We start from the raw sequence: 14,165 nt of genomic DNA, 5'->3' as shown, positions 1-14,165 counted from the left end.
GCATGGCCAGGTTTATGGGCAGGAGTGGGTGGGCTGCGGTGCCCTTGTTATGTCTCCTCTCGAGTCAGGTAGTTAATGGGACATACAGTCAGTATAGTCTACCGAATAAAGCATAGTAAACGTCTGGGGAGATAAGTAGGCATGTGCGTTAGGATCTGTGCCCAGGCTCGGGCTGGCCTATAGGACAATAGACCCAGGGCCGAACGAAAAACACAAAATGCTCCTGTGGGCCTGTTTTTTTGGTCAAAGTAGGCCACTCGTTTGTCCAATTTTGGCCAGTTTGATGAGTTCATTCACTCTGCGGCTAGTAGTTTTGACCAGTGTTGCTGAATAAATATTATTTTAAATGCGCAATTTGCACCACACTTTACTAAAACACCACCCCTTGGTTACTATTCAAACAGTGTCACAAAAGGAATGAATTGCCATTTGCAACTGTGGGCCACTTTTTCATTGGTGCCCGAGACAATTTTATGGCCCAGTCCGAGCCTGTCTGTGCCTATGGCTAGCAGACAGTGGACTAATGTGGTTGCTCAGAACTGGAAAACCATGGTCATTTCGCCCAAGAGGATTTCATTAATAATCTCTGTTAGAGGACATGCTGAAGATAAAAGCACTAACTTCCCTGTACTGTTGCACTTCAAGACCTTGAACCAAAAATGCAATTTTTCATCACTACAATCAGGGCCGGTGCAATCACTAGGAAAGGTTAGGCGTTTGCCTATATTAGCAAATGTTAGAGCGGCAAAACGCTAACACTGCCTGTCATAGCACTGGCCCTGTTTACATTGTCTGAGGCTGCAGGCAGCCTGCAGGCTGAACCTGAGGCTGGCTGTAGGAGCAGCAGCGCGGCACTAGGCCCCCGTGAAATGGTTGGGTCAGTTAAAGGTCACACATGGGCGTGGCAGCCTCGCTCAAGCGCTGGCACCTCAGCACCTGCGCGTTAGCAGTGAATGACAACACGCCGGCACCCCAACCTCACAATTTACCTAAACAGGAGTATGCCCTTTTCACCTCTAGGTTTGCCTCAATGCACAGTGCTACCCACTTGGAAGCCTTGCAACAAGGATATGCACCTTTGAACGTTTCTTTGACAATGAGACAAACTCCTTACTGCCATATTGCCCACCACCCCACGCCCCCATTGTTAGCTCACTGTTCCCTTGCATCTCTGCTTTTCTGGCTGTGTGCTTCCCCCATGACTTATAAAGGAATTTGTTTCTTCCCAAAGCTAGGTCTGCACTCAATAAATACCCTAATAATATTATTAATAATAATAATAATGCACACCACTCAGCAAAAAACTACATCTCCCACAATGCACTGTACTTGTGCACTTGAAACTCTGGAGCCTTAACTTTTCTGCTTTCTTCAACAGAGATCTGGGACATGTGATATGGTTGACCCATCTTATTAACTCTGGCGGAGTGCATTCACACATATGCATCTCTTTAGGGTGGGCTCCTCCTCTTACACTTGCAATCCCACCGCTTGCACTATTTTGCGCATCCCTCCCTTCAGCCATGTCATGGCTGTCCAGGCTCATCATCAGGCACCACCAATCAATATAAAGGAACCACATGCCCCAAATCGCGCTTTCAAATGACGCGCCTGCGGCACTCAGCGTGATACTTCATGCAAGAGTTCCACATGGCCGCATGTGGTTGCAAATAGCCAAACACTGTGCCGTTTGGAAGGAAATTCTGGGACATTATAGAGATCCATAACGTGGTGGGGTATTGTTAATAATGGAGGCGAGATGGAAGAGTGAAAGAGGCGGGCTAAGAGGGTCTGAGAGTGTGTATCTGTAAATCCACATGTACATTTATGGGACGAACTGGGACATTTGTGGGAAATCACAGAAGGACTGGGATTGGATTTCCAGGAGAGATCTGGTTGGTTAGCTGATGATTTAAGCTCATTGCACACCCATTTTTAACCTGCAGTCTGCAATTTCGAATCCCGTAGCAGGATTGACTCAGCCCTTCATCCTCCTGAGGTCGTTAATTTGAGTACCAATATACTGAGTATTAATTACACCTGTTATTAAAGTGCCTGGAAGCAAGATGAAGCTGGCATGAGCAGCTGTGTAAGAACAAAAACCATTAATGCATCAGCTCAATTTATCGGAGTCCTTACTGACATATGGGATAGGTACGGTCAATCGTCTTTCGTACTGGGACAGTGTGTGTTCCGGGGCATGTAGTTCTAGAAGTGGTCCATGCTACTGTCAATGTGTACTCCTGTGAATGTGTTATTAGTGTACTCGCATTGGGGGCTTATGCCTCCTTCCAGAGACAGGGGGCATTCTGTGGAGTGTAGCTCTGCCAGGGACGTCATTTGGGGGCCGCCATTGGTCGCACCTGCGCCCCCTTAGGCCTCCTTTGCTACTCCTGTGGTCCCTCTTGCTACCCATAAAAAAAAGACAAAAAAATGATTGTAGTTATATTTTTTGTTTTACATTGAAGCTCCTGGGCTGTGGCCAGTGCCATGTAGCTCTTTGTTTCTGAAGTGGCTGGCATTTTTGTTGAGACCTCTTAAAAAAATAAGGGGTTCCACAAGTGTACCCTTTGACCAGTGAACCTAAATAAGAAAGAATAGGAATAATAAATAATTTGTCTTTCGGGAATTCTATACAATAATTGCTAGACTCATTAAAGCGGTGAAAGGTTGCGTTCTATCTCTTTTCATGATGTCACTTCGGGGTGGGGTCAAATGACATCACTTCCTGTGATGTCATCAGATGTCACGAGTCACGTGATGTCACTTCCGCTAGCCCAGGCATCTTGGTGAAATGGCGTCCCTGAGCTCTGCTGGGGCCTCTCAGTGCGAAAAAGTTCATTCTAATATGTGTAGACTGAGGGAACCTTTGTACTGAGTGACCCGCAGTGCAATCTTGGACACATAGAAGTTTGATAGGGGGGGGGCGTGGCTTGACGCCAATGAAGACGGACGTGTAGCCTGGCAGCTCCGTCTCACTGAATAATAAAACACAGCATTTCTTAATAATACTAGAATTTTACCTACCTTGTCCTTTCAGTGCAGTGGACCGGACCGCGACCTGGAACTCTGGACTGAAGTTCGGCGCTGTTCCTCGTTCTTCCTCCAGTGTCGCGGGCTCTGGAAACCTAATCCCGACGACCGCGGCAGCCGCCATCTGCAATCCGCTTCTGATGAAGTAAATGTCGGTGTCACGGCCACTGTGACGCGCCAGCTGTGCCCTAGTCGGCCCTCCTCAAGTAGCTTTGCAGCCTGTGGTGAAGGCACACAATTGCATACACTTTAAAACCTTCCTTTAGGAAAGGAAGGGGAGGGAAAATAAACAAAAACAAAATATATATATATATATAAGCAGAACGTTATTTAATATCTCATTAACAATATTAAGAGATACTGAGGTACTGACTGAGGTACTAACTTCTCTGCAAATAATTCATCTAAAATATACCTCCTCACAACTGCTACCCTGAACATCTCCCTTTTATAATTCTCAAGTCTATTTTTGATAAATAAATCTTTGAAAAGAACATTGCATTATTCCAGGGGATATTAACCATATCTTGCTATAAGAGTTGCACAACCCTCCCTATTTCAGTTCCTCTTTACTACGGCTGGTAAATATCTGATCTGCTCATATCCTTACTATATATAAACTACAAATTCAACATGGAATATGCTGGAAACCATGTGTTACCATAATTCTTAAATGCACCTTCTTGTTACTGGATACCTATATGAGTTGGATTCATTTTACTACTATAGAGCTGGCAGCACTATCAACGTGTGCCTAAGTTTACGCCTTATTATTTAATAGTGCTCCTATTAACCTCTATAGCAGGAGTAGCACTACGTGTATAATATGGACATAATAATTGTAAACTCTGGGTTATAGAGCCTCACATATTAGTTGCTAAGAGTTTCTACAGATCTGTGTTTGCTACCACAAGCCTTCCTCTAAGCAGTTTCCATCTGAAGCGGAACTTATAATTGCTTTACCCATAGCAATTTCAAACGTCTCTTTACCTCCCAACATTAATATATCTAACCAATCTCCTTGCAACTGTTCATATATCTATTAATTCCAGCTAATAACATGGCTGCTAACAAGAAAACCAATATATCTACTACCAAAGAATCCAATACTCCTGCTTCCAACCTCAAGAGACCCAAAAGTGACTCACCTCCTCCGTTAAGCATCTCTGACCCTGCTATTGATGCAATTCTATTGGAAATCAGATCTCTCAAACCCTTCATAGAGACTACAAATTTAAAATTACAACAGCTGGATGACAGTTGGAAAGGCTTTGAGAACAGAATGGATGAGGTTGAGAAAAGAGTCGGTCTAGTGGAAGAAACTACTCCTAAAGTAGCACAACTTGAAAAATCAATTAAGGATCTTCAAAAACATAATGAAGATTTGGAAATCGCAGCAGACGAAACAACCTCCGTATTTCAGGTCTTCCAGAGGGCTGAGAAGGATCCGACACCATTGTCTTTTTGCAAAAATTTCTAACAACTCTGCTTCACCTACCCTCAGATTTAATGCTTGATATTCAACGTGCTCATAGAATCGGCCAAGTAACCACCTCAACCTCTCATCGATCTTTGGCCAGAACACTGATTTTCTATCTACTAGAATACTCCCAACTTCAGCTCATCATTTCTGCTGTAAAATAATGCAAATCTCTCATATGAAACGGCAACAAGATCTACATCTCACAAGATGTGGCTAAAAGCACGGCTCAGCGCAGAAAAGTATTTTTATCCTTCCGTCCAGCGTTGAAACAGCTCAATATAGGTTATGGTTTATACCATCTTGTTCTTTTAAAATGACATATGAAGGCCGCACTAAAATGTTTGAAGAACCTGCAGAACTAATAACATTTATACGGTCCATCAAATCCGATAATATGGACACACCCTCTATTGCAAGTACCTCCTCTTCTTTTGTTCCATGAATGCTTTACTTCCTTCATTTTCCTTGCTATCTCAAATATAATTCCATGATTATCACATATATATTAACTGTGGGACGGGTGACCTCGTGACGTCCGTCTTCCACCCTGAGTCGCTTATTTCCTTTTTGACGACTCTGCGGGTGTCACCCCTTCCTACAAATTTATCCCCTAGCTTCCCTTTTCCTGTTTGATCTGTGTTCCATTTTATATTCTTAAATCCCCAGGTAATCGCTCATGATCAGACTCCCCAACCCTCATCCCACCACCTTATGTGTCTTCCTTATGTGTCTTACTCTTGGCAAGTGTTATTCAAGATATTGTTCTTTGGCACCTATTATGTGTATTTATATGGTCTCAGGTTATTGCTTTGTTATCATAAGCTTTGAAATGTTACTATGATTCTCAAATGTGTCACACAGAACATCAAAGGATGTAATAACCCCATTAAGAGATGTAAAGTCATTTCTCATTTTAACAAATTCCACCCCTCTATAGCATGTATACAAGAGACACATCTATCTAACAAAGAAGCATTGAAACTGAAATCCTGATGGGTTAAGGAAATCATATTTAGTCCAGCTGTTGCTAAGAAAAATGGTGTAGCTATCCTAATTAGTAAAAATGTACCCTACAAAGTTCTTGAGCAAGGAGCTGATACAGAAGGAAGGTGGGTTTGGGTCAAACTAAAATTAGAATCTACATTTGTTACTATTCTGAATATTTATGTTCCACTAATCCTGACCCCAAGTTTTGGATCTCCATAAAACAATGGATACTTCAAAACAACTTTACAAATCTTATTATGTGTGGGGACATGAATCAGGTCCTTGACCCTTTTCTTGATAGACAATCTAGTTGCCTGTTGAAAAACAGAAAATCACACAAGTCCTATTTGGGATGTCTAGCAGAAACTGACCTTATGAACACTTGGAGGATTTCTCACCCTACCCAACTTGACTACACCTTCCACTCTTCCACACATAATACTCTCTCCCGCCTAGACTATATTTTCTCTACTAAAAACCTCACAGGCACTATCATTGATTCTAAAATAGACAATACCATTATCTCAGATCATGCCCCTGTTTGTACCTCTTTAGTCTTTTAGACGTGCATAAACCATCTTCTCGCTGGAAGCTTAATAATTTTCCATTGCAAGATCCTCAATTTATTCTATCTGTTGAGTCGTTTGTTCATCAATTCTATGCTGATAATCGAGATTGTGACCCGTCGGCTGTGAATAATTGGGATGCTTTTAAGGCTGCTTTAAGAGGTCATATTATGGCCTATTCAGGTCAAATGAAAGCTTTACACAAAAAACATCTGGACGACCATTACTCTCAGTTTACTACAGCTGAACAACATTATTATAGTGACTCTAACCCGGATAACCTCTGTCAGGTATTGTCTATTCGCTTCCATATTAATAAGGAGATTACAAACCTTGCTGCTGGGACTATTCTTAAATATAAAACTAAAATATACCAAACATCCAATAAAGCAGGAAAAGCACTAGCCTCTTACTCGAAAACAAAAAAAGAGACATTATTTTATCTCTCATATTAAAGACTCATCCGGTACCGTTAAGCATCATCCTGAGGATATTCTAAATTGCTTCAGAGATTTCTATACCAACCTATACACCCCTGAAAATTCTATTCCCCATAACAACATCACATCCTTTTTTGATAACATAAACAGATCCTCTTACCCTCAATTAGATTTATCTCATCTTGATGACAAAATTACTATTCCAGAGATTTCCAAGGCAATTAAAGGCTTAGGTCGAGGTAAGGCTCCGGGCCCTGACGGTTTTTCTACTGAATTCTTCCATAGCCTTTCTCAATCCCTCATTCCTAAACTCCTAAATGTATTCTCTTACTTTATTTCCCAGAAAGCCTCCTCTGGATCCTTTTCAGAGGCCTTACTCATACCCTTCCCCAAACCTGACAAGGATCCCTCTTTACCCGGAAATTATCGACCCATCTCTCTTATTAACGTGGAAAGCAACATTTTTGCTAAAATCTTAGCCAATAGGATCGAGTCTTCTCTTCCTTCACTTGTAAAACCTGATCAAGTTGGCTATGTCAAAGGGCGTAACATTTCTTCCAACGCCAGACTACTTTTAAATGCTATCCACCTATCAAACAAAAATAGAAAAGATAAACAAGGCTCGGCTGTCATAGCACTAGATGCAGAAAAGGCCTTTGATTGGGTCAATTGGGACTTTATGTTTCAAGCCCTGCACTGGCATGGTTGTGGCGACAAGTTCTTTTCTCTAGTTCGGTTACTTTACTCTTCCTCGAAATCTTCAATATGTATTAATGGCCTATCCTCCCCATTTGTTTCGCTTAGTAGAGGCACCAGCAGGGTTGCCCCTTCTCACCCATTTTATATATCCTCTCCTTACAACCATTATTAGAACTAATCAGATCTAACAAAAATATCCCAGGTATACCAAGTGGTTCATCTTTTATTAAAATAGCTGCTTACGCTGATGACATCCTCATTCTCATTAAGAACCCCAAAATATACCTTCCACATTTACTCAAAGTCCTATCTCAATTCAGCTCAGTATCAGGTTATAAACTTAAAAAAGACAAATCAGAAATTATGCCCCTCAATCCGTACTGCCTTAAACATGACATTGACACCTTTGGTTTTAAAAGGTGTAGTTCTTCTATTAAATATCTAGGTTTAAGATTTGCTCCTACTATTCAGGATACCATAAAACGTAACACACAATCTTTATTAAATAGACTAAAAGAATTAACATCTAGATGGTCCCCCTTATATCTATCATGGTGGGGACGACTTGATATGATCAAGATGATGCTATCACCAATAATCTTATACTATCTACAACTCCTTTGTGTTCCAATATCTCCCTCCTTTTACAAATCTATTTACTCCATATTACTTAATTTCCTTTGGGCTGAGGGCTAAAGCAAAAGAACAGCTTTGATGAAACTGAAGGCTCCCTATGATAAAGGAGGAGTTAGGTTTCCAGATTTTAAAGCATACCACACTGCCTTTCTCCTAAAACAAGCTAGAAGCTGGTTTGCATGTCCAATATTATCAGATATCCCCACACGATGTACCATAGAAAATCAGTTAGTCTGCCCTGTTGAAATAACTGACCTTATTTATGTATTCAATCATTCCTCGATGATCATATCAGACCCTGTTAGAGCCACAATATCTGCACTCCAATTATTTTTATTTCCACATGCAAACCTTCCGAAAAAATGCCTTTCCCCCTTCTTATGGCATAATACTAAGATTCAGATCAATAACAGAACCCTAAACAGAAAATCATGGTTGAAAAAGGGTATTAGATTTATACAGCAAATCACAAACAGGTCAACTATTCTTTCTTTTCAGCAGCTCAAAAATCAGTTCTCCATTCCCAATACAGAATACAATTTCTACAATAAATGAGTCAACTCCTGCTTAGATGCACTATATAGCTCCTCCAATTATATCTTAACCCCGGATGCCTCAAGACTGCTACAACTTACAATGCCTTCTGACACTAAAGCTTCAAAATTCTACAACATTCTCAGCACTTCTCTAGAGCTATGTACGATTCGCCACAAATGGGAAGACGACTTTGGCTACATCTTAGATGATTACACATGGTCTATGCTTTTTTCCAGAATTAAACATATCTCCACCTTGGCAAATATCTCTCAGCATTTCTTCTTCTTTATACACAGAGCATTCATCACACCTGCTAAACTATTTTCATCCAAGATAAATAACAACGATAACTGCTGGTCATGTGGAGTTGCCTTAGCATCATTTATGCATATTTGTTTTTTGTGTCCCTATACTTTCAAGTTTTGGCAACAAGTATGGAAATACCTTCATTCTATTTTTTTCATAGATATCCCACATTCTTTCATGAATATTGTTATGGGAAGCCTTGCTATAACCACCCACTTACCGACAGGTGCTTCTAAACTCTATGATCTCTTTATTTGTCTCGCTTTGAAAAGCATAACTGCTAATTGGAAAGACTCTCACTCTTTGTGCATCAGGAGCTGGTGGAATAATATTTGTCTCAAGTAACGGATGGAACTGTGCATGGCAAATAATCTCAATTCTATACCTAAGTACAATGCTAAATGGTCATTTTTCATTCGCTATCTTGATCACTTTAATGCAACCACACATGGAATGTGACTTTGCTTATTATCTAACACTCCTTGGATGCTCCAAAGTTTTGTTTATATATGAATATTACTCCTGATACTTTAATGAATATTTTTATTATATACTAAAGTGCCTCACGTCCTTACTTAGCTCCCTACGACTCCCCCCCACTTCCCACCTCTCCCCCATCATCTCGTGTTTGTCCTGTGTTTGTCCTTCCCCAATTTAATCTATCGTAATGCTGAAATGTTTCTAAGCTAAGTTGTGCACAACATATGGCTATACATCTTTTTGGTTTGTGTAAGTCTTATTGCAAAGTTACACTGTTCCGCAATTATACTAGCAGAATAAGCTCACAGTGCACTTTTTTCTCTTACTTGTTGTATCAAGTCACATTTGTTTAACTATCGTTTATTAATTGTTTTTTCAATGGAAAACTGCATTATGCTTCGGATATGACTTTAATATTGTACAGTATATACTTCAATAAAAAAAATTATTAAAAAAGAAGTCTGATAGGGGCTCCGAATTGCCCATGAATCCGTAGCTTCAAACAGATAGTCTTTTGGTTTCATGTGTACTGCGTGAAATAAAGTGCATTATAGGTCACATGGTTAGCTGGACCCATCTGTACAGTGTCACGCTCCGCTCGCGTTCTTCTTCTTCTTGCTGACAGATTTTATCCATCAGCAGTGCTGATTGTATACAGAGGCTTGAGCCTCATTACTCCATGCTCTCGGGTTGAGTGTGTAGTTGTGGGTTTGATTTCTTCATGGTGTGTGTGGACTCGGACAGTAAGGCTTTTGTCGCAGGGTCTTCGTCGTGATGGGCACAGTGTCGATTAGAGAGCATTCATAGACATGTAGTCCATTGGGGCACTTCTATAGTGAGTGGAATAATCTCCATTCCTTGGCACGTGGTCTTGTGTGAGTGGTGAGAGAGGCATCAGAACTGTTTTTAACATTGCCTCTTGTGACATCTAGCCCTGTTGAGCCATCTATATTGAGAGAGGCTGGCCAGTATATGGCACACCAAGTCGTTTTGGAGGAATTTTTATTAAATGAGCCACAGTGCATTCTGGGACTAACATTCTATTATGGTTATCCACACTGCAAAAGGCAAAGTGCATTCAGGGAACTTCAGCTCAGTGGGCGCAGCTGCGCTGAAGTAGTGTGTACCCTGCAATCTATTACCACCCAGTGGGTCTTTATTCTGAGCAAAGTGATGCTTTCTGGCGCATGCAGCGCTGCTCTGGAATATGCACAGGCTAAGGGGAATGTGATATGGGGCATGCAGTCGCTTGCAGTAAGCCAAGTTGAATAAGACCTAGTAAATTCCTTCGGCGGTGGGCATTTATGTCCTCTGTGCAGTTCCAATAATATCCCCGCAAAAATGTCCCCTGACAAAAAAGTCGCTGTTTTTTGCTGAGACATTATTACATTGAACATGCGGGGGACGCTCATGCAACCCCTGTTTTTTTTTTTTAAATGGGAGCAGGGGACGTCCCAGCAACCCGCTCCCATACATTATTTCACCATATATAATGTCGCCAATGGCTTTTTCCAGTAACATTATGTATGGGGACATTATGTGAGCACCACACACCGTGGGTAATAATAAGCAGTGCTCAGATACCTCAGGGTTCATAGCGCTATATAAATGCTAAATTATAAATGGTAAATTATTATGTATGGGGCAATTATTACCTCATACCCTCTGGGCATTGTCAGTGCATATAGGGACTGCCTTTGGGATCCCTGTGCCTTAATGTTGCAGGGCTCCAAATGGGTACACGGAGATTCTCTGCACTGAAGGGAAAAGATCCACCATCTGTGGTCCTTCTTAGACTGCCTAATATTTTTTATATACATTACAGGAACACTTCTATAGTATTTGTTTGTTATGTTTGAAAAGTAAGCAATTATTGACAAGTGCTTATATCACCTTCTTGGATAACCTACCAGATCACTGAGTCCTACTCATGCCGCCTACTACGGTGAAGAAATCATTGCCTGCAGTCTTCTCTTTGTAACTGGTGTCTTCTGGGTGTACCAGTCGCAAGTTCATAAGTATGTTCTATGCACCACAGTGGATGGCGAAAGTGTTGACTAGATTTTTGATTGGGCCTGGATTTTGGTCACACTTTGGTAGCAATGTGTTTGTATGTTACACAGTATTTTCTCTGCACACCATCCACCGTTTCTGTGGCTTTCTGTTGCTGATGGCTGGGATGGGTTGCCGTCAGCGGCGATTCCACTTTGGGTGGGGAGAACAGTGGTGCTGCACCCCCGCATCCCCGACACGCTAATGCGTGAGGTATGTCAAGGGTGGTAGTGCTTTAAAGCATTTTGCAACATCTTGGTGCCAGTGTGAGTGTTGCTGAGCTAAGACTATGCTGCTTTAACCCCTTATGTGCCAAGGACGAGTATGCTCGTCCCTTTTGCATAGACTTGCATAATAGCCTGGCACTTAGAGCCAGCTGTTCTTTATTTGGGATGGGTCCCTCAAAGTTGCGGTAGCTGATTGGCCGCCAAAACGTTTGCCACCGAATCATCTATGTTCTTGTAGCAGTGGCGGCTAGATGGCAAGAAAAAACGAGCAGGCAAAACTTCAAAGAACTAAAGAAATATAACTCAATAGCCAGAAGTTTATTTCCACCAAGGAAAGAGTTCCCCAACAACTACAAAGGAAAAATAAACACGCATTGGCAATGCCAACAGTATTGGTTTTTGTGTTGGCATGGGCAAGGCATTTTCCAGGCACAGCCACAGTGATATTAACTGCCCATCGATTATAGCAGCTGCAAAATGGTGCAAGTACCTGGTCAAATGCCTTATACTTATACACAAGCCAGAACTATTGGCTTTGCTAGTGCTTATTGTTAATAGGACTTCAGTGAAAGACGTGCCTAGTGGTTATAAATCGAGTGACTGAAGGCAGACCTGGATAACACATGTTTTTTACACCAGCAGTATTTACAGTTCCAATTAAGTCCCCTAACACTCAGAAGAGGGCTATGAAAAAAACACTGGCCGGCACTTCGAGCAAAAGGTTTGATGGTACGGCTTAAAAGAGCCAGCTCAAAGAGATCCATTGAGGATGTGTTTTGGGTGGGTAGGGGAAGGAAATGGGTGGGGATGGCCGTAGAAATTCGCAGGACGTGGGCAGTGAATGTGTGGGTAAATAGCCAAAGATGACCTACAAGCTTTGTGTCCCATTTCTCCCTAGCTGTACTTCAATGTATCAATTTAATAGTTTCGTCTTCTAGGTGGCACTAAAACACCACCTCTTAACTAGAACTAAAAACAAATTTTTGCTAATGGGTGTGCGCCCATCCTAACTTGGGTCCTTTGCAGGCCGGCAATAGCGGTAAGGAAGAATGCACAAACAGATGGGGGACCAAAAGGAAACGGAATCTTCAGACCTGAGCCCCAAACGGATGCTGTACATGGAAAGCCCAAGCACTGCCTGGGGTGTTGTCGATGGTGTGTGCACTCTACATCATGGTGTCATTTTCCACCAATTGGTTGTTCTTGCATGGTGGACTCCCCCATACTGACATGCTTCCACTAGTTTCCTTCCAACGATTGCGATTCCTTGAGTGTCCACATAGAAATTGGCAGTTCCTTTTTAGCTCACATTTCATCAAGGCTGGACTGGGGCATAACTACTTTTATGTTTTACTGTTAACAGCTCCACTACTTTTTGCAACCACTTTCACCATTTCGGAACTGTTCTTTATGAAGTTTAAGCACACTTCTCCACTTTACCACGCGACATCAGTTACAGCTAAACTGAAATCTGTTTCAACTAAATTGGATGTCAACCAGCATGACTGGCCCCCTTTAAAAATGTGTTGCACGTTGCTCCTTTCCTTCCTACTCTGCCCCCCTCTGGAGTCAGAGTCCCACTACTTTCTTTGGTACACTTCTATCACTGGGCAAAAGTGGCCGACAGTCTCAAATGAAAACTCATTCCTTTTGTAACAAACTGTTTAAGCACTACCCAGAGGGGATTTATTTTGGAAAAACGTCTTGCAAATGGTGCATTTCGAGGAATATTTGGTCAGTAACAGTGGTCAAAAGCTATTAGTTGTAGAGTGAAGTAGTTGATCAACCGGCCCTCTTTGGCCAAAAATGTGGTCTCTTTTGAGCATAAAACTACCGCACACTGTATCATGTCCGTCCTGCACTTCAGCCACGGCCCTATTGGCCAGTCCGAGCCAGCATTTAATATGTGCTGTAAGCTCGAATGCAGATGAGAGCTCCCTGGTTCACTCTGCACAGTACCAGGTTGTTACCTTCACGTTATTGTGTGATGTTGCGCCAGTGGGACTATGTCTATGTTGAATAACATGTTTGTTTGTTGATTGCTCTTACTGCACAAACTGACTGTGTTTCCCCTTCTTTCCTTCTTCCATTGGTCTAGCAGTTCTGGGATGCTCCAACTGCAGGCTGGTGATCCCCAACGCCTCGGGGTACTTCTCCAGTCCCTGCTACCCCAACGATTACCCCAACACGCAGTCATGCCAGTGGACCTTCAAAGCGCCGGCCGGTTTCATCATCAAGATCACCTTTGTGGACTTTGACGTGGAGGAAGCGCCGCAATGCATGTACGACTCCTTGTCGATAAACAACGGGCAGAGCACGGTGAAGATGTGCGGCATGACGGCCAAGGGGCTGTCCTTCAACTCCACGGGCAACGAGATGATTGTGTCCTTCACGAGCGACTTCAGCATCCAGAAGAAAGGCTTCAATGCTTCCTACACGCATGGTAGGCACTGGGGCCACCCCCTCAACCATTCCGGCTCCCAACATATGTCATTGGAAATGTGTTTGTCAGAGTTTGTACTTTTGTTTACATTGGTGCGGAATTTGTGAAAGTGCTATCTTTTCGTGGGGAGAATATTATGGGCCCGATTCTTGGAACTTTTAGCCCGGTGCAAAGTGACTTTACATTGCCAACAAACAGCCTAATTCACATAGCGGTACAACGAATATTTTTTCAGTGCAAAGTGATTTTGCACTGGTGCAAAAAAAAGTCAATTTG

At 42.1% G+C, this 14,165-nt stretch overlaps 1 protein-coding gene across 4 annotated transcripts in view; it reads left to right on the top strand.

Annotated features, from left to right (window-relative positions):
• The window catches only part of ADGRG6 (adhesion G protein-coupled receptor G6), a 606,009-nt gene that overhangs the window by 266,372 nt on the left and 325,472 nt on the right, over positions 1-14,165 (top strand). For 3 of the 4 annotated variants that reach the window (XM_069606811.1, XM_069606808.1, XM_069606812.1), the window contains exon 3: positions 13,545-13,889. In XM_069606811.1, coding sequence (XP_069462912.1) covers positions 13,545-13,889 — 345 coding nt within the window. The remainder of the gene's footprint in view (positions 1-13,544; positions 13,890-14,165) is intronic. The other variant, XM_069606809.1, reaches the window with a different exon arrangement.

This window comes from Ambystoma mexicanum, chromosome 4p, assembly GCF_040938575.1.
Source record: "Ambystoma mexicanum isolate Mex_15411 chromosome 4p, UKY_AmexF1_1, whole genome shotgun sequence".
In the NCBI taxonomy this organism is placed as follows: Eukaryota; Metazoa; Chordata; class Amphibia; order Caudata; family Ambystomatidae; genus Ambystoma; species Ambystoma mexicanum.
Note: the sequence above shows the minus strand (reverse complement) of the source record. Positions and strands in the feature narration are given on the sequence as shown.